This window comes from Leptinotarsa decemlineata, unplaced genomic scaffold (genome assembly GCF_025532065.1).
Source record: "Leptinotarsa decemlineata unplaced genomic scaffold, Ldec_3_MD MMD2_P_RNA_scaffold_11, whole genome shotgun sequence".
Lineage (NCBI taxonomy): Eukaryota > Metazoa > Arthropoda > Insecta > Coleoptera > Chrysomelidae > Leptinotarsa > Leptinotarsa decemlineata.
The window spans coordinates 893,997-912,500 of NW_027412525.1; the positions used below are offsets into that span (position 1 = coordinate 893,997).

The following is an 18,504-nucleotide window of genomic DNA, read 5'->3' on the forward strand; positions in this document are numbered from 1 at the left end:
GGTACTGCAAAATCGGATCATTGATTAACAGGTTTTTGCAGGTATTGAAACATTCCAAAAACTCTGCATTATGTTCAATTTTTGCGCCTTTCTTCAGGCATTTGGTTAATGGTTTCGTTAGTCTAGCGAAATTATTGATAAAGCGTCGATAGTAACCTAACAAACCCAAGAATCCTTTGATCTGTTTGGTGGTTTTTGGGACGGGGAAATTTTTGATGGCTGTGATTTTATCTGGATTCGGCTTGACACCTTCGGGAGTCACGACATGTCCCAGATAGGCTACTTCCTTTCGTAGGAATTCCGATTTATCCAGCTGAATTTTGAAGTTTGAGCTTCTCAGCCTGTTGAAGACAGATTTAAGGCTCTCAAGGTGTTCTTGGAGGGAAGTCGAGAAGATAATAATATCGTCGAGGTATACCAAGCACTTTTCGTTCTGGATACCACGAAGGATATTATCCATTACGCGCTGAAAGGTAGCTGGCGCGTTTTTCAAACCAAATGGCATTCTCAGGTACTCATAATGGCCATGTTCCGTATTGAAAGCTGTTTTTTCAATATCGTCCTCTTCCATTTCAATTTGATAGAAGCCACTGGCCAGGTCGAGTGTTGTGAAATACTGGCATTTTCCCAGTTTGTCCAGAAGATCTGTGATGTTATGTAAAGGGTATTTGTCATCTATCGTTTTCTCATTGAGCTTGCGATAGTCAACAACAACCCTCCATTTTTGCTTCCCAGAAGCATCGACCTTTTTGGGTACCACCCAAATAGGCGATGACCAAGGAGAATTGCTTGGCCGAATAATTTTCTGGTCGAGCATTTTTTTGATCTGATTTTCGACTTCTTGCTTGTGTATGAATGGGTACCGGTATGATTTTGTATACACCGGTATTTCATCAAATGTTCTAATTTGGTGCTTTACACGGCTCGTAAAAGTCAGCGGGGTATTTTCATAATAAAATATGTCAGAGAATTCTTTGCACAGCGAAAGTATCTTAGATCTTTCCTCGTCATTCAAATGGTCACATCGAATTTTTGAAAAATCTAAATTTTGCTTAGGGGAATCATCAAAATTATGAAAATCGATTTTTTGAATTTCGTTCTTATCAAATTTTTCAACAGCGATTGGTTCTGAAAAATTCAGGGTTACTGGTTTAGTGGTGTTGTTCAAAATTGTAGTGAGAGCTCTACCTTTATTTGCAACAGTAAGACACTCTGGCAATTCACAATTATGGAAGCGTTGGTGAGGTATTATTATTTCACCACTCTGAATTGATGTTTTGACCTGTATCACTTGCTCAGATCTTGGAGCAATCGTAATTAAATTGAGATCGCTTTTTGTTTTTTGAAACTTCAGTTTTATTTTCGCATAAGGAGTGATAAGATAGCCATTACCAAAATCTAGGTTAGCTTGTAAAAGTTTTAAATTGTCAAGACCAATTAATCCTTTGAAAATGTCATGAAATTTGAAAAGGAAAAATTTTAAATGTTTTTGTTGTGGCAAATTGAATAATTTTGAAGCCGGCATAGATGCGCTATATTTATGAGCTGATTTTTGGAACACTGTGGAAACAATAAACGGGTCGTATTTAATTAGATTTGGAAACAGTTTTTGAGCAATTTCTGGATCTATAAAAGATTTCGTGGAGCCTGAATCAATGAGAAATTTTGCGTCATATTCCGGAAATGTTATATATGATAATTCGCTAGAACTAGAATTATTGAAAGAAATGATTTGCGGAACTAGGTTTGATTGTTCGTGGTTGGCATTTCCTGAAAATTTACCTCGGAATTGTCAAAGTTACTTTCCTGATTTTCATTTTCGCAGTATAGAAATTCGTCATAATGTTCGTTATAATCTTCTTCAGCGTAATATTCGTGTTCGCTATAATTTGGTTCATTTTGAGTGTCACTAACTACCGTATTAAATAATTCCTCTGATATAAAATTTCTTTGGGGTTGGTTTTGAAATGAGTTTGAGGGACCTGATCGATAATTAGGGGCGTTTCTTGTCGAAACACTCATTGGTACTGGTTTATTTGTTTGATATGTATTTCTGGTGGATACACTCATGGGTGTAGGTTTTGTGAAGTTCTGATTCTGATTGGGCCTGAAAACATTTCTGTTTTGAAATGGTTGTCTAAAAACTTGCGCGTTGGTAAAGAATTTTTGGGGTTGGCTTGGTGCTGGTGGCTGAATTGGTATTGGTTGTGAAGGAAATTGATTTTGCTGTCTGAAAAAGTTATTTGGTGTACTATAATTATTGACAGGAGAAGAATTTGGCTGTCTTATCTGAATTGGTGTTCTAGAAGGTTGAAAGTTTGGTCTAAATGTATTCTTATTTGAGAAATTTTGGAAGTAATGTACATTGTCTTCCTGTAAAACAAACTGCAATGCTTCACTGAGAGATTTGGGTTGCATACAACGTATTGTAGTACCCAAGGGTTCCTTGAGCCCAGAAAGGAAGGTTTTCAATGCCAAATTGCTATATAAATCTCTTTTACACCTTTTAGATTCTTGTGTGATTTCATGAACGTCGATATAATTGCACAATAGGTTCAATATATTTAAACACCTATCATAGAACTGTTGAGGCTTTTCATTAGGGGATTGCCTAAGCATAACCATGTCTCTGTTTAGGCAAGTTTCATCCCTTTGGTCGGCAAAGTTTCTGGTTAATGTATCTTTGAGTTCTCTCCAATTTGAAACATTCTGTATATTGGCTACTACTTTAGCATTGCCTGATAATTTTGAAATGAGACAGTTCAGCAAATAAACATTTTGAAAGCTTGTCGGCTCAGCCACATTATAAAAAGTATTAATTATTGAATCACAAACTGCTAGATATCTATTTAAATCATTAGGGTTGCCGACGAATTCAGGCACACACCTAAGGTATTCTGAGTTGAATTGATTAGCCATTATTATATTCGAACTACTAGAAGAATTAGGCAAAGAAACTGAAGAGTCAGCTGAAGGGTTTTCGTTATTCAAATTCAACTTTCCAAGAATTTGAGATAAGTTATCAATAGACATTTAAAAATTACGACTTACATTAAAATTGTAAGAACTTTGAGCATCCTTTATAAGGTAGACGACTGGTTCCTCGATTTTTGATTTCCAGAAAGACTTCCTTGCGAGACTGGACGATTCTGTTCCACTCCCCGATGATCTGCCTGTTGAGGGTAGCTAAAGGTCCACGATGGATTGGGTTTCTTGAGGTTTGAAGAGCCACTCCTTCACAAACACCCCCACAAGGCAAAACAACAAGTTCGATACCCGATAAATCGTTGAAACGAAAACTGCACGTTCGATACGTTCAATTTCGAGTATCCTACCGACTGCGCCAAATATAACTTTCGGATGTCAAAGTCCTTTTTTAAAAATTAATTTTATTAACAAAAATTGATGTTAACAGTATGAGAGCAAAATTATAACTGAATTACAAAAGTATTCTTCCCATGAAGATAAGAATGCTTGCACATCAGTTTCCCAGAATCGCGAGATTCTGCTTCAGCATGGTCAGCGGTTCACATGGGAACGGGCGATATAATTCGCGTCAACAACATAACTTTTCATGAACATTGTTTAATTATTATCATGGATAGAATTATTCATTTACATCAAATAACGGGTCAGTTTGTTCATATCATGTTCAATTAATTTTGTCAAGAGATAATAATAACATTTTTAACGTCAATTTAAAAAAACATTGAAGTCACATTTTATCTAGTGCAATTTTTGAAGCCTTCATTATTTCAGAACAATTAAAAAATCTATTAGAAATTTTGTTGATTTTTTTAAGGGAGTGAAAACCTAGAGGTATCAAAAATAAACCTTTTACGGTGAATTGTTGAATCGAAACTAAAAGAAAACTGTATGAAACGATTTTCGATTAAGTTTTTCAGGAGAGAATATCAAAATCACAAGTCACCATTGTCATTCATTTTTGAAACACAGTGAGTACTTAGATGAAATTCAAATAATATTGGACTTTGCAATAAATTGAAATATCTTCTGGATGAGGATTGGTGACGACAGTAACGGAAATTTTATCGATAGTCGATAAGGAAAAAAATAATTTTCCTGTGGCTAATGAGTGTTCTTCTTCTCGTGTACGACACTGCCTGTCGCAATATCACAGTAATTGGTAGCTTAATTTGGGGAAAGTTTATATTAAAGTGGTCGGTACGATTGGTCGTCGAAGTAATTGAGAAGCCGATTTTTGTTTTATTTCGTCATGCGAAGTATATTTTTTCAGATCCATAATCAAAGGTATTAAAAACGTAATTTTAATTCGATTCCGTTCGAATGCGAGTTTTTCTGCTTTTGTGAATGCCGACGTTGCCCATACTGAGATGCGGATGCTTATCGAGAATCGGCTCGGAAATATTTTAAAAGAAATCGGCATTTCCGTGAGAAGTCGCCAGCGAAGATCGCACATATGAATCACGGGAGAAATTGCCCTCGACAAAAGAAGCAAGGGAAAGGCTGGGTAGAAATATGAATAGGTACTTATATCCTTTGAAATACTTTTTTTTTATGAAGTCAATATTTCTTGACGTTTTTTGCGTATTAATCGTTAAAAACAATCTGAGAAGAGGACGAAGCAAAATCAATAATGAATCTGCAGAAGTACATCTAAAAAGTTCATTACGGAAAGTTACTGTGTAATATTAGCTACTGAAAATATAATCAGTTAGTAACGTGTCGTATTTGTTACGAAACTGTTAGGAAATCTATTTTGAATCATGCCAAGAGAGTTGTCAATTTTTGCCAATGTACCGTCAATAAAGAGTAAAAAAAGTTTTGCCGATAAATCGTATTGTTGTTGGGAGTTTGCAGTAATCGCTGTACGGACAGTAGGTAAGCACATTTGACAATTTTCATTGAACTAAGAGAACCGGAGTCAAACGGGTAGTTTTTTCTTCTGGACGACAGTGACATGACAGTTGTCATTGAAGCTGTTCAGACTACCATTCAAGTACTTGTTGTTCTTTCCGAAGTAAAAGTATCACCAGATACATATATGCTACGACTTAATTTGGTAAATTTTCGTTTTGAGGGCACCTGACGATTTTGAAAAATGTTTGAGTGCACTTACGTATTTTGATGCGTAGATTACGAATCCGAAAGAAAAAAGCGGCGCTCTTTCTTATTTGCAAAGTTACGGCCCTTCAAAGTTCAGAAAAGGGCAACTTTTCAGCCTTCTTTTTCATAAAATAAACTATTTAAAAACACAATCATTTATTCACTAGGTCACCTTTACACCTTATTCCTCCTTCTTTGACACTTTTCACTTCAATAATCAACATTTTTCCAATAAAAACGTTAAAAAAATATATGGAGCTGATTTTTGGTTACATATCTCTGTATTTTACGTTTCTAAGGTTAACGGCATGGTTGGTACGACTGATGCAGTCAATATTCCTAAAGTAATTCAAATGTTTTTTACTTTCATTCTTTAGATCGTGAATTGGTTTTTGGTGGTGTATTACGAATTTGAAATAGTAGGCGGCGGCAAATACCGACCGCTTTTTTCTGAAATGTCATTAGTAACTAACCTAGAAATAGAAGAATGTCACCAGGAGAGGCATTCATTTTTAAATTAAGTTTTTTATAAGAAAAATGTTGATTATTGAAGTGAAAAGTGTCAAAGAAGGAAGAATGAGTGTTAAGGTGAACTAGTGAATAAATGCTTGTATTTTTGAATAGTTTATTTTGTGATAAAGAAGGCTGAAAAGTTGCCCTTTTCTGAACTTTGGAGGGGCGTAACTTTGTAAACAAGGGAGAGCGCCGCTTTTTTCTTTCGGATTCGTAATTATGCATCAAAATAGGTATGTACACTCAAAAATTTTTTCAAAATCGCCGGGTGTCCTCAAAACGTGATATCTACAGGGTGCATCAGTGATAGATTGGTAAACGGCAGCTGCTTCCGTATTAAAGATACAAAAAAATGTTTCGAGAAAAAGTTGTAGAGATTAATGTAAGCTATATTTAAATAATCATTATTGGGTGTCCAATAAATGTGTGAACGACCACACTTATGTTATTTGGATATTTTCACAATATTGAAGAAAATATTCAGGAATTTCCTTCTTTGCCAGTATTTGTGTTGAATATATACAATATTCATGATTCTACTCTAGTCTAGGTATTTCTAAACTAGTCTATATGTTTCTTCAATAATTGAATCGATTCGAAGAATATAAGAGAAGTGAGAAAAATTTCGAAGAAGTGGAGAAAATTTGGAAAGGTTTGTAGTATTTAGGTTATTTGTGTGAATATTGTGAGAAATACATGATTCTCTCTATTCTATGTGTTTCTACAATATTTGAAACGAATTTGGGAAGAATATCAGAGAGGTATAATTATTAAGTATAATTTGTGGTTCAGAAGTTATAGTGAAATTCATGTCAAATAATGGGTTCATTCAATATAGTGTATTTTCATTTCGTTTCCATAACTTTACCAAAGGTCGCTTTTCCTAAACAGGGTAAACAAAACTCGCGATAACTTTTTCTCAGTTTTTTAAAATGGAACACCTTGTACATAGCGCCATCCTAGAATGGTATTATGAGCTTTCAGAAAATGTAGGGATTGATTTCTTTTTTTTTTCATCGGACGTGAATCTAATTCTTGAGGAACCCTTGGCACAATCATGTCACTGCAATTGCAAATGCTGCTCCTCAAAAGCTTGAAACACTATTCCGATCCAGAAAACTGTACACACCTCAGCAACTTTTGATGCTGTATAAAGCTAAGATTAGACCTTCTTTGGAGTATTGTTCTCAAATATAGAGCTCCTCGCCTGAACGTACTTTGAAGCTGCTGGATCCCATCCAGAAAAGAGCCATCCGCCTGATTGGAGACGCGACACTTGCAACCTTGATAGTCTGGAACATCGAAGAAAGGTTGAGGATTTGTCTCTCTTCTATAAATACTTTCAAGGAAAGTGTTCAAGTGACTTGGCACATTTGATTCTATCAAGACAGGTACATATCACTTCACTGTTCAAGAATTCTTCCATTTGGAAAACTACGTTTATGTGGAATAAACTTCGTGAGAACGTTTTTCCAAATGGATCCAATCTCCAGCGATACACATCCAATGTGAATCGCTACTTTCGCACAGGCACCGCTCTTAGAGCGCCTTAAGAATTTTTCTGTAGTGCCTGTCTTTTCTCCTTAAAAAAATCAAAATGAATTCAAACAATTATTTTTCTGTGAGTAATAAACTCGATTAACGAACTCTGAATGGATACTTTAGACGGGTCCATTATTTGCCGATGAGTTTTCATCCTGCTGTTGAGAAGTTTATGTCGTAGTATTTGATATGTGACATAAAGGAGCGGTCAAGATAGGAACAAATGCCTGTATCAGGTGTTTCAAGCTGATCTCGATATTTTCCATATATCCATCATCTAGAATCTAGATGTTTCCCTATATACTCATATCAACTTTCTAATATTGAATTATAATGTCACTTCATTTGATTATTGTTCGAATTCAAATTATGTACCGTATATTAATCCAGTAAATCTTTCAAGACATTAATCTAGTGCCGTAAATCTTTCCAATTAAATCGTACAGGACGTATACTGAATGATTTTCTATTGATGTGTTTATTATTAACGGAAGTATTTACAATAGTGGGTCTTTAACTCATCAGTAGCGATGTACGAGGTCAGTCGAACAACAATTATTTGAAATGGAAAGTACTTGCTGAATTGTTGAATGAGATAAGATGAACTTATATGAAATGTGGGTGATTGTTACGATGTTAAAAATAGCACAATTGAGTTGTTGGTATTCTGCTGTTTTTGGTCATTCATATTCACTCGGGGAAATTAATGTTCAACGTGAAAAAACAACAACAAAAAATACAAAAATGCAAATTAAACAACTAACAACATTTGCATCTTCAGGATATGATCATTTCAACATTTTCAAATCAATTTCTGATATCTGTCCGAAATGATACCCAACAGTTTTTGAAGAAAAGGAAATTTTTGCTAATTTACAAAAAACTTCGAACTCGGTTTTCTTCAAAACTGGGCGTTTGAACTCCCTATAACGAATCACAAGTAGATAAATGATATGAGCTATGAAATAGTAACGATTATCTTCAACTGAGGTGATGGTTAGGAGATGATTTTTACATCTTTTTGTCACCGAAAAAAAATGGAGCCAACATTATTATTGCCTTAACTTGCTTAGTGTCGATACAAGGGAGTATTATAAATAATGAAAATGAGTTTTTATTCCAAGATCTACAAGAAAAGTCATTTGAGTTTTACCGGATTGTTTTTTCTGTTATGTCAATTTTATTTCAGTTTTGTCATTTGACGAATAATAACCAACCCCTAACAAGCTCATACTCCATTTTTATTGGATCTACAGACACCATAAACTCATCATTCTTTCTGTTTTTCATGAACTACATTTATACTCAGAATAATTGTTTTAGATTTTTACTTTTTGAGTTGAAAAAACACATAATTCGAAAAAAAAATGACTTTCATTTCATTTTCAATGAAACATTTTTCACCCGCGAAAAGGGATGACATCCACCACCAAGGGATGTGGATTTCTTTACATTTGGAATGTGTGTTTTTCTATAGTGACCAGTTGAAATTTAGACGACATATCTCCTATGATTAAATCAATACGTGAAATCTTAATAACCTTTATGTGAAACCTTATAAACACTACCTAACTGCCGAATCACGATTTTGTTTGGTATTGAGAATGTTCAACAAGCTAGTTCTCCACTCATTTCTCCTAAAGAAATATAAAACCCATGTTTTCGAACGCAATCTGAAATTGATTTACTAAATCATAGTTTTTAATACCGTGTACGAATTCTTTCATGTCTCTGTATGATGTTTTTTCTTTCACAAGCCTAATAAATTCAGTTTTTTTCCAATACTTTCGACGTGATACATAAAATACTTCAAAATTCATTTTGTTCTTCAATATACAAAAAATATCATTGGAAGATTTTCATTTGGAGCAAACTGCAAAAAAATATAGATATAAAATGAAGTTACATCGGTCACAGATTAAATGACTTGGTTAAATACCCCGCACATTTTAGTGTATTTTATCAGAAATGCAATAGTCTTTCAGTTCCAGTTATACTTTTTATCTCATACAAATTTTAACGTCATTTATCAGCTTCGTAGACTCGATCAATAACAATTAACGGAATTGAAAAATATGAATTGATGGACAATACAGGATGTTTCAAATTCGATCCTCACCATTGGGATCACGGAAACTATGAGAGATATGATGATTGTTGATTCCGGGCAAAGTTGCAAATTTTCCTGACTAACAATATGCCGTTGAGAAAGTTCTGAAATTCCGAGTATATCCGGAAAAAAAAAACAGAAATTTCAGAAAATGGTTTTAATTTTTTTTCTGGCTTTATTTTTCGAAGGATTCGAAAATAAATTGAACTTCCATATTGCCACTTTTTTCCTGCAACATAATGATGTTTTCAGATTTGCTATCTGACGTTTCGTCTTCCGACCACCAACATCAACTTTATTTTTTTTATTATGGGCGCACATTATATTCTTTCTGTTTCGAATAGAACCAGATTTTAACTTCATTCATAATGTTATCATTCTTCTTCGAAAAATTGAAAACATTGAAAAAAATTAAGTATCATCATAATAGGCTTTGACTTTGATGTTTCTGAATATGACTTTCAATTTGTTAAACTCGATGACATTTTGTTATTGTAAAAGTCATTAAATTTTTGGCGAAAAATTGCTTTCACGAATGAAGAAAAAAGAGATATGATACAAATTTATTACAAATACAATAGAAACAGTGTTAGGACATCGGAAATGTATTTAAACTTGTATCCCGAAAGACGAAAACCACATCGAACTATGTTCAAGTTATTGGATCAAAATCTCACCGAGTTTGGTTCGTTTGAAAAGCCAACAAAAAAATACGGTGACAGAATCTACAATCAAAATTTGATAAATGAGGTGTGTATGAGGTAAATTAGACATTGTGTCCTTTTCAATGAAAATAGAACTCTGAACAAATAACAATAATTAAGTGAAATTTAGAAACAAAAGTGAATCACAGCAAATGCACAAAATGCTGGCCTCATGATAACACAACTGTGCCCTTCTTCGAATATTATTCACTGCTCGATTAATTTCCCTCCCCATCAATCTTCCTAACTCTCTAACAATGCTGTGTTGAAGGTCCTCAATATTTTGATATTTCCTAAACTCTATTTTTCAGTGTACTCTATAAAAATGTATCCATGACATTTAAGTCTAATTCCCACTTGAGGTCGAATTTTTTGGAACTGCTTGGGGTTGTTTATGCTCCAATTGTGTTCGTTATTTCGGTTGAATATCCCACAATTCGTAAAAGTGCTTTCATCTGTTCAAATTACATTTTCCAGGAAAACAGGAAAATCAGGTCTTCCTATTAGCCTATTACAAAATTCTAATCGCCTTTCGCTTTTTTGCTTTTTTTAGATGTCTTCTAGCACTTGTATGACAAATATTCGTTTCGGAGGAAATTTGACGTATACATTTCCCCAGGTTCATGTTCATCTATAAATTATTAATTTTTATTAAAAACGACACAATGTCTAAGTTACCTCATGCATTTATCAAATATTCTATAGCTTCCTGGTCAATTTCGTCTCCGTATTTTTCCTCGGCTTTTCAAATGAACCAAACCAGGTGAGATTTTGATCCAATAACTTGAACATAGTTCGATGCGATTGTTGTCTTTTGGGATATAAGTTTAAATACATTTCCAATGTCCTACCACTGTTTCTGTCCTATTTGTAATACATTTGTATCATATTTCGTTTTTCTTCATTCGTGAAAGCCATTTTTCGCCAAAAAGTCAATGACTTGTACAATAACAAATCGTCATTGAGTGTAACAAATTGAAAGTCATATTTAGAAACATCAAAGTCAAAGCCTATTATGATATGAATGAATTTTTTTCAATGTTTCCAATTTTTCGAGAAAGAATGATAACTTATGGTACATCATTGAAAAAATAAAATCAGGTTTCATTCAGAACAGAAAGAATCCAATGTATTGCCCGTAAGAAAAAATTAAGTTGATGATGGTGACCGGAAGACGAAACGTCGGAAAGCAAATCTGAAAACACCATTATGTAGTAGGGAAAGAGTGGCAACGTGGAAATGCAATTTATTTTCGAACCCTTCGAAAAATAATGCCACAAAAAATTAATACCATTTTCCGAAATTTCTGTTTTTATCGGGTATACTCGGAATTTCAGAACTTTCTCAACGGAATATTGTTAGTCAGGTTAATGCGCAACTTTGCCCCATTTTAACCATCTTTGTATCTCTTAGAGTTTCCGAGATCCCAATGGTGAGGATCGAATTTGAAACACCCTGTATTAACCATTATCTTCAGGTGAAGTTAACTTCTTTGAAATGACAGCATTTTTTCATATTGTAAAATGAACGAGGGCACGAGTACATCATTTGAAGGATCATATTTTTGATAACACATGAACTCGCTCGAGTTATTTGTATTTTTTGTAAAATTTGTTGGTTCCGGAGTTTATTTTTCCTAATGATATTGATAAAAATATGACGGAGCTGCCACAAATTTTATATTGGTAGTAGGAACTTCTCCAATTCAACCCCTCATGACTATTTTTATGGAATCATTTGAAATCTAAATTCTACTATAGAGCAAATAAAATCGATGGATCAAAAAATGAGGCGAAAATATGATCAAATCATACCAGAAATGACAGAAAATGTTTCAAAATAACTCCTTTATCATTGTTGAGAAGCCAGGGGCATTCATTTGTTACATTTCATATAAAACTTTTCTTTTTTTTTGCGTAGTGATATTGAAAATATAATATTTGTCAACAGAAAATACATAGTAATTTCATAAACCTCATATTGGTGGATAGAAAATTAAGCTTTCACATGTACCGGTTTCAATTAAAAATTTCAATAAAGGTGCTGTCACTGCAAGGGCGTTGAGTGGAAAGTTATAAAATCATACTTAAAAATTGTTTCGGAATACTCTAATAATATTTCATTTAGCCAATGAAGAATTTATGCGTTATATCTGAAAATTTTTCAGGTTAAACACCGATGTCAACATTATTTGGAAAAACTGTGAGCTGCCTTCAAAAAAGAAGGATATTCTCCTTTTGAACTTTCAAAATGTATCATAATTCACATAATTAACAAAGAAACAAAAACTCACCTTTACGTCCTTCAGTCCCTGGGAAACATCTGAAGTAATGAACGTTGAATTAACATTCGTGGGCTTCTTTTTAACACTAGGAAAAATAACACCTCCCTTCCTCTTCTCCACTCTCTTCTCAGAAGTACCACCAGATCCACTAACTTGGTTGAAGTTATTCTGGCCTGATGTTTGAATTAAAGGTGGAGGCAAAGTGGTGTAGCCAACTGGCAACGTGGTGTCCGTAACGTAATCTTCGATAAACCCTGTTGATTCATAGTCGTTTATATTCTCGAGAGATGGATCTAATAAAATTTCAGCGGGAACGGGCTTCTGTGCCAAAGTGGCAACATCGTCCTCTTGCTTTTTGAGCCTTTTTTCAACCTTATCCAAATTGGCAATGATCTTGTTGGTTTTAGTTCTCAAGTCATTGTGAATTTCACCAATAGCTCTTTCCTGTCTTTGTGTTTGAGTGAGGAGCTCGTCAGATTTTGGAACCAAATCGTCTACGGAACTCTTCGTTCCTACCACCACATTCCAGACTTCCTCCATTTTTTCCGAAACTGTAATTATTGGCTTGATTTGCTGCACCAAATTGTCGATTTTATTGGCTTTGGATGAATCAGGTCTCTGAGTTGTAGTCGTTGCACTTGTGTTATAGTAATAGGTGCCGTATCCCTTAGGATCACCAACTATGGCATGATGCACATCTGTCATCATGTTCAAAACCTTTCCTAAGTTTTCCTGAACTAGGTTGATGTGGAACTGCAATTTCCTGTCCACTCCAACAGTGACTTCTTTCAACTGACCGAGTTCCTTAGTCACATGATTGATCACTTCGGTGTTGAGGGCTTTGGTGATTTCCACAACATTCATACTGACCGAACGTTTCTCACTGGCTTCTGCATTGATATCTTCCCCCTGTAGAGAATTAGTATCCAACTGATTCTTCAAAATACTGAGTTTATCGTCTATATCACTAACTTTTTGATCCAACACTATCAGTTTTCTGTTCAAGCTTGTAGAATCCTGCTCAGGGAACTCATCTGAATTTTTGTTTTCGAATGGTAATCTATTAGGGCTCTGAAACAACTTGGAATCTAAATTTCTCAATTTTGTTATTACTGACTCTGTTTTGTCTATATTACTATTTACTCTAGTATCTAAGCCTTCTACTCTCCTCATCAGATGTTCCACAGCTTTGTCTAAGTTTTCTATCCTCTGAAGTTTTGATTCGAGTGTTGAAATGATGGCTTCGAAAACGTTGAAGAGATATTCTTCCCTGAAAAAAAAAACTGTTTACATCATCTAAGTTATCAAATATTTACATCATGAAATTATAATGTATTGAATATTCGAATCGAATAATATTTATGAAAAATATTTATGTTTCATCACATGTGGGAATGATTCATAGGTCCCCAAAACTGATATTGCTATGATTGCTTAACAGGCTTTGTAAATTCAGAATCAGGTTTCATGTATCGGGACAGTTCAAAACATGAGGAAATCGACAATGATAAATTAGTGATTGCTATTGGGATGCTATTAGATTGAGGTATATATCTATAGAACTAAACGAAATAAAAACATTTGAGTAGACCAAAACGAAAAGCAACTATAATTATCGAATGGATGACTCACGATGCAAGTTTCAATTTCAAAGGTAATGATAACAAGTTATTGAAGTTTTGGATAAAGACCTTTCATTGGTAATGTTTCCAATGAGAAGATCGGAAAAACAACCTGATCCTCACAGTCAGGACTCTTTGAAATATAAACGTAATCTCTCTACGACTTGGATCGATTACCACCAGATATTTTATGCAACCACATGAACTCCTCATGTATTTGTTCAGGTGCAGGTTGACCTAAACAGATCACGTTTCCTTCAAAATAAGTGTGTTTTAGGGTGATTAGCTCAGCTCCTGATTTTTTCCGTCCCATTATTGTCATTTTTAGTGTTACCTAGGAAAACTGGTGAACATTTTATGCCGCAGGAGGAAAGATTTTCATCAGTCTTAGAGTTGTTCGAATGGAGTTTGGAATAGACAAATGTCATAAAATTGTATAACTGAATGATGAGAGGAACACGCAGAGAAGATACAATTCGGTGGACTAAAGTAACTCCACTCACAAGAAGTTGTTGCTATAAATATTCTTGTGGCTTAGACTTCACTTCACTCTTTTAAAGTAGTGAAGTTGATTCGGGAGGAGCTGTACCAATTCGATGAGAGAAAAATGAAGCATATAATGAAGCATATCCACAGAAGTTTGATTCTACATTGTTTGTTTCCCGACAATCCGGAGAATATGTAATTTAGAATTTGGAGTGTCTATGTAACAGAATGGTGTTGACTAAAGGCATGTAAACTCATCAGCTGGGTTATTCTGTTGAATTTAATTTTCATCGTAAAAATGTTCAACCGCGATTTTTAGTGATTTTATCATTTCAATTTTGTCATATCCACTGATAGAATGGATGAAAATAAAGTTATAATAATGTATGATGGTATTGTTAGTCTTTCATAAGTCTACAGAAAAGTCTTCCATGGCATAAGAATAACTTAATGAACCCATTTTAATGTGGTAAATAGAAACCAATTTAGATGGAAGAGATATTAGTTCTTTATTGAATTAAAAACGTTAATTATCTGGGCAGTTCATGTACGTTATAATGGATATATGTTTCCTCTGAGCTTCACTTAAAACTTGCCAGAAATTGCTTTGGTGATTTGTATCAGTGGTGAGTTTTTTGAAACAAATCACGATTTATTTCCATCATTTCCATTGCGTTATCAAACACCTATAATATTTTACCATTACGCCAGATGAAGCCATTGTATGGCGAAACACGTGTTGCGTTTTTGTAAAACAATTTAGTGAAAATCTCACAATAAAGTGTTTTTGGAATACGTTAGTTATGGATTTTCATCAAGTATCGGCCGATTCCATCATATATCATTATGTATTGTATGGTCAAAAAAACCTAGTCATATATTCACTAATTTGCACTAGCTTTGAAATTTCCAAAAATTCGAATCTCAAATCTATTGACATGTGTTGAAGGTTCCAACAATTTTCGAAATAGGTGGGTGTCGACTCAAATTTGTCTTGCTTTCAATGGCGTAAACTTTACATCAAATAGTTAACCATTTTCATATGTTTTCTATGGAATTGTTTAGTGATTTAATGTATAATAAAAGGCAACTGACGTCTGTCATCCGATTCTTTCAACAGATAATCGCTGATTGGAAAATAACCACATTATTACAAATTTTCTCATACGATTACAACGTTTATCATTGAGTAATGCTTTAATCGGAAAATAAACACATTCTCTTCAAATGCATACCAACTAGCCGAAGTTACGTAACTCGATAGTTGGTACGGCATTCACCATCATTCATAGAAAGTGAAATATTTCCCGTCATTTATAAAATAAAATTAACTTTATATCAAGGCGGAAATGTATTTGAAAGGGACTCGAGTAACTTTGAAAATTGTCTTTGTTTTATGTTATATATAATTGTCCTTGTCTTACGTTATACCAAAATATGTAGCGTATATCAGTACGAACAGCAGGCCGTTTTTTAGCTGATTCCACACTATTGCTATCTCGGAAACGGTAAAACCTACAAGGTCGGTTGAATCGGACGAAGGTTTTCTAGTTTGGACATCTAGAATAATCTTTTTTCACATCGAGAATGAGTGGTTGTTTCAGAAATATTCGCCAAAAACTAGAATTGTCAAATTTAATTTTTTGCGATACCGCCTCCATTTCGAATGATATAAAAATGAAGCAGAGAAACCTCCGATACTGTTTCATATTTGTGGATCAACGTTCGGAGTTATTCTCTTCATTAGACCATGGCTACCTAGGCCGAATAACCAAAGTTTCGATATCAAAATTTTGTAACAATGCACACAGAACAAACACTGTAAACACCGTTTTTGGAGTTCCGTGGTGGCCGTGGTAAGGGACGGATGTGCTGATAACGTCCGCTCACAAAGAAGGTAGGGAGATGCCATGTGCTATCGTGAAACTCCGTTTTTGTGTTGTGCTAGTCTATTATGTTAATTACGGAAATGTGTGAGTGTCATTGAAAAAAAGTGATGAATAAAGGGCCCCCTTCATTCACGCCGGTATCCAGGCCGGGGTGGTTCAGATAACCACGTAAAGAGGGCTATATATGTGGAAAAAAAACCAAAAAGTCCCCCAAGCAGGAGGCGACTCCATAAAAACCAAATTGTTTTTATTAATCAAAGGAAGAGCATTGGTAAAATGCGCCTGAAGATAGGAAGCAACGACCATCCAAAATAGAGAGAGAGATAAACATCGTTTTTTATTTTTGTTCTATGTTTGCCGGTTTTGCTTGAGTTACGTAATGACGATCTTTGATGATTTTCAGTTCTGAAAATAGTTTGGATGTTGAATTTAAAAACACCAAGGAAGTAAGGTTTTTGAAGAAAGTGGCTGTTCTTGTGAATTTATGATCATATTTGTAATTATATCGTATTGTAATGACAAATGGAATCAATTCAATTTTCAATATTCAGAATTGTCTTTGAAAATTTTTGGATAGTCATTATCCCCAAGAACATTTTTGATGAGGTTAATTTCCTTGCGAATTTAAATTTTCTTCGATCGAGAACTTTCATGTCCTTGTATCCAGTATTTTTCTTTGAATTAATGAATTAATTCATTGATGTGCCAATCTCATCATCACCAATTTATTCTTTTCGAGAGCAATCACTCGTACCGAGCGATGAGCAGAAAAGCCACAAAAAGGACGTTAAGAATTAATGCCCGGACTGGATTTGTTACACGGCTGAAAATTCCGTGTACTTTTCAATTTCGAGACAGTTCAGTTTCATCGAAAGGAAAGCTTCGCCCCAATGTGTCGATCAATTTATTAATTTTTTATACAGCTAGTTGGCCTATTTGACCCTCTACCGCAACCCGCAAGGGTTTATTGTGGCTCACACCTACTCAAACTCGATCGAATAAACCCAGCTTCTCAACTAAGCCGAATAGTTTATATGGTGAGTGATCTTTCAGGTCAGATGGTAGAAGTGTGGTTCTACCAAACTCTGAAAACCTGATTCAGTCCGCAACGGGGCAGGCACAAAGTATACAATACTTTGCTGTTTCATCATTTTTCGACACACACTGCCTTCCGACAGTCCGAGTCTCTGCATATGATGATTCAGACGACAGTGACCTGTGCTTTCTAGGCCAGTAGGAGTCAATAGCTTCCAACGCCGCTTGACTATCCGAGAAAATTTTTATCGACTTGTGTGTGAGGTTGGATTCTACCAATCTCTCCACACACAATTCAGTAGCATAGATTTCCACTTGAAATACAGTCACATAGATTCCTAGGCAGGGTTATATCTCTGTCCTGGGTCTGCAACTGAAATCACCTGCACCAGAGCCCGAAGGTGTTTTTGATCCATATGTGAACCAACAACTATCTGCTCTGGAGAGGAGGGAGTTCTAGAAGGATCTCCATGGGCGCTGATCATGTGGTACTGATGGCACCACTGATCACCAGACAAGCCTGTGTCTGTAAGCCAGAGAGCTTCGCCTGAGCCGTTTTTAGCCACCATTTGGCCACCAGTGATCATTGCTCTGACAATCATCACATATATCTAATGGATTTGTTTGGGATCTAAACCCTAAGTTTTACCACAATCCCTTCGATCTGAATTTTTGTAAAACTTTCTCCAAGGGAGCATTCCAGGTCAATGCCAAGATATTTCACCTCCGTTCCAAAAGGGATGACCTCACCATTAAGGGAAAATGGCGTTAGATCGTCCAAAGTTCTCCTTCTGGTGAAGGGGATTACCACAGTTTTGCTGGGGTTGACAGACATCTACCCCTTCTGTCACCAACTGTGAACCACGTCCATCGTACGTTTGAGGATATTACACGCTATAATTTCGGTAAGAATTAATAACAGTTTTCATTTTATAGATTCATTTTTCTATCTCGGCAACAATCCGAGAAGAAACCACTTGTCAGACGCTTTTTCTTTGGGAAAATAAAATTTTTCCCACCCAGTCCACTAGGACGGAAAGAATCACATCGTTGTTGTCATTGTGAATATGGAAATGTTGGTAGTTATGGTTTTGATAAGTTCAGATGATCATTACCATAGCAGCGTAATTATCGCAATAAACTATGGAGAGCAGCAGCAATAGTGATTTTGAAAATGTTCAATGCAGCAGCTGCTGCTACAGTACGGAAACGTTTATGATTTGTTCTCGAA

The 18,504-nt window shown here is 35.0% G+C and overlaps 1 protein-coding gene across 1 annotated transcript in view; it reads right to left on the bottom strand.

Annotated features, from left to right (window-relative positions):
- The window catches only part of LOC111514858 (uncharacterized), a 343,452-nt gene that overhangs the window by 76,624 nt on the left and 248,324 nt on the right, over window positions 1–18,504 (bottom strand). Inside the window, exon 2 of the mRNA XM_074169249.1 lies at window positions 12,251–13,511. Within this exon, the coding sequence (XP_074025350.1) occupies window positions 12,251–13,511 (1,261 nt within the window). The remainder of the gene's footprint in view (window positions 1–12,250; window positions 13,512–18,504) is intronic.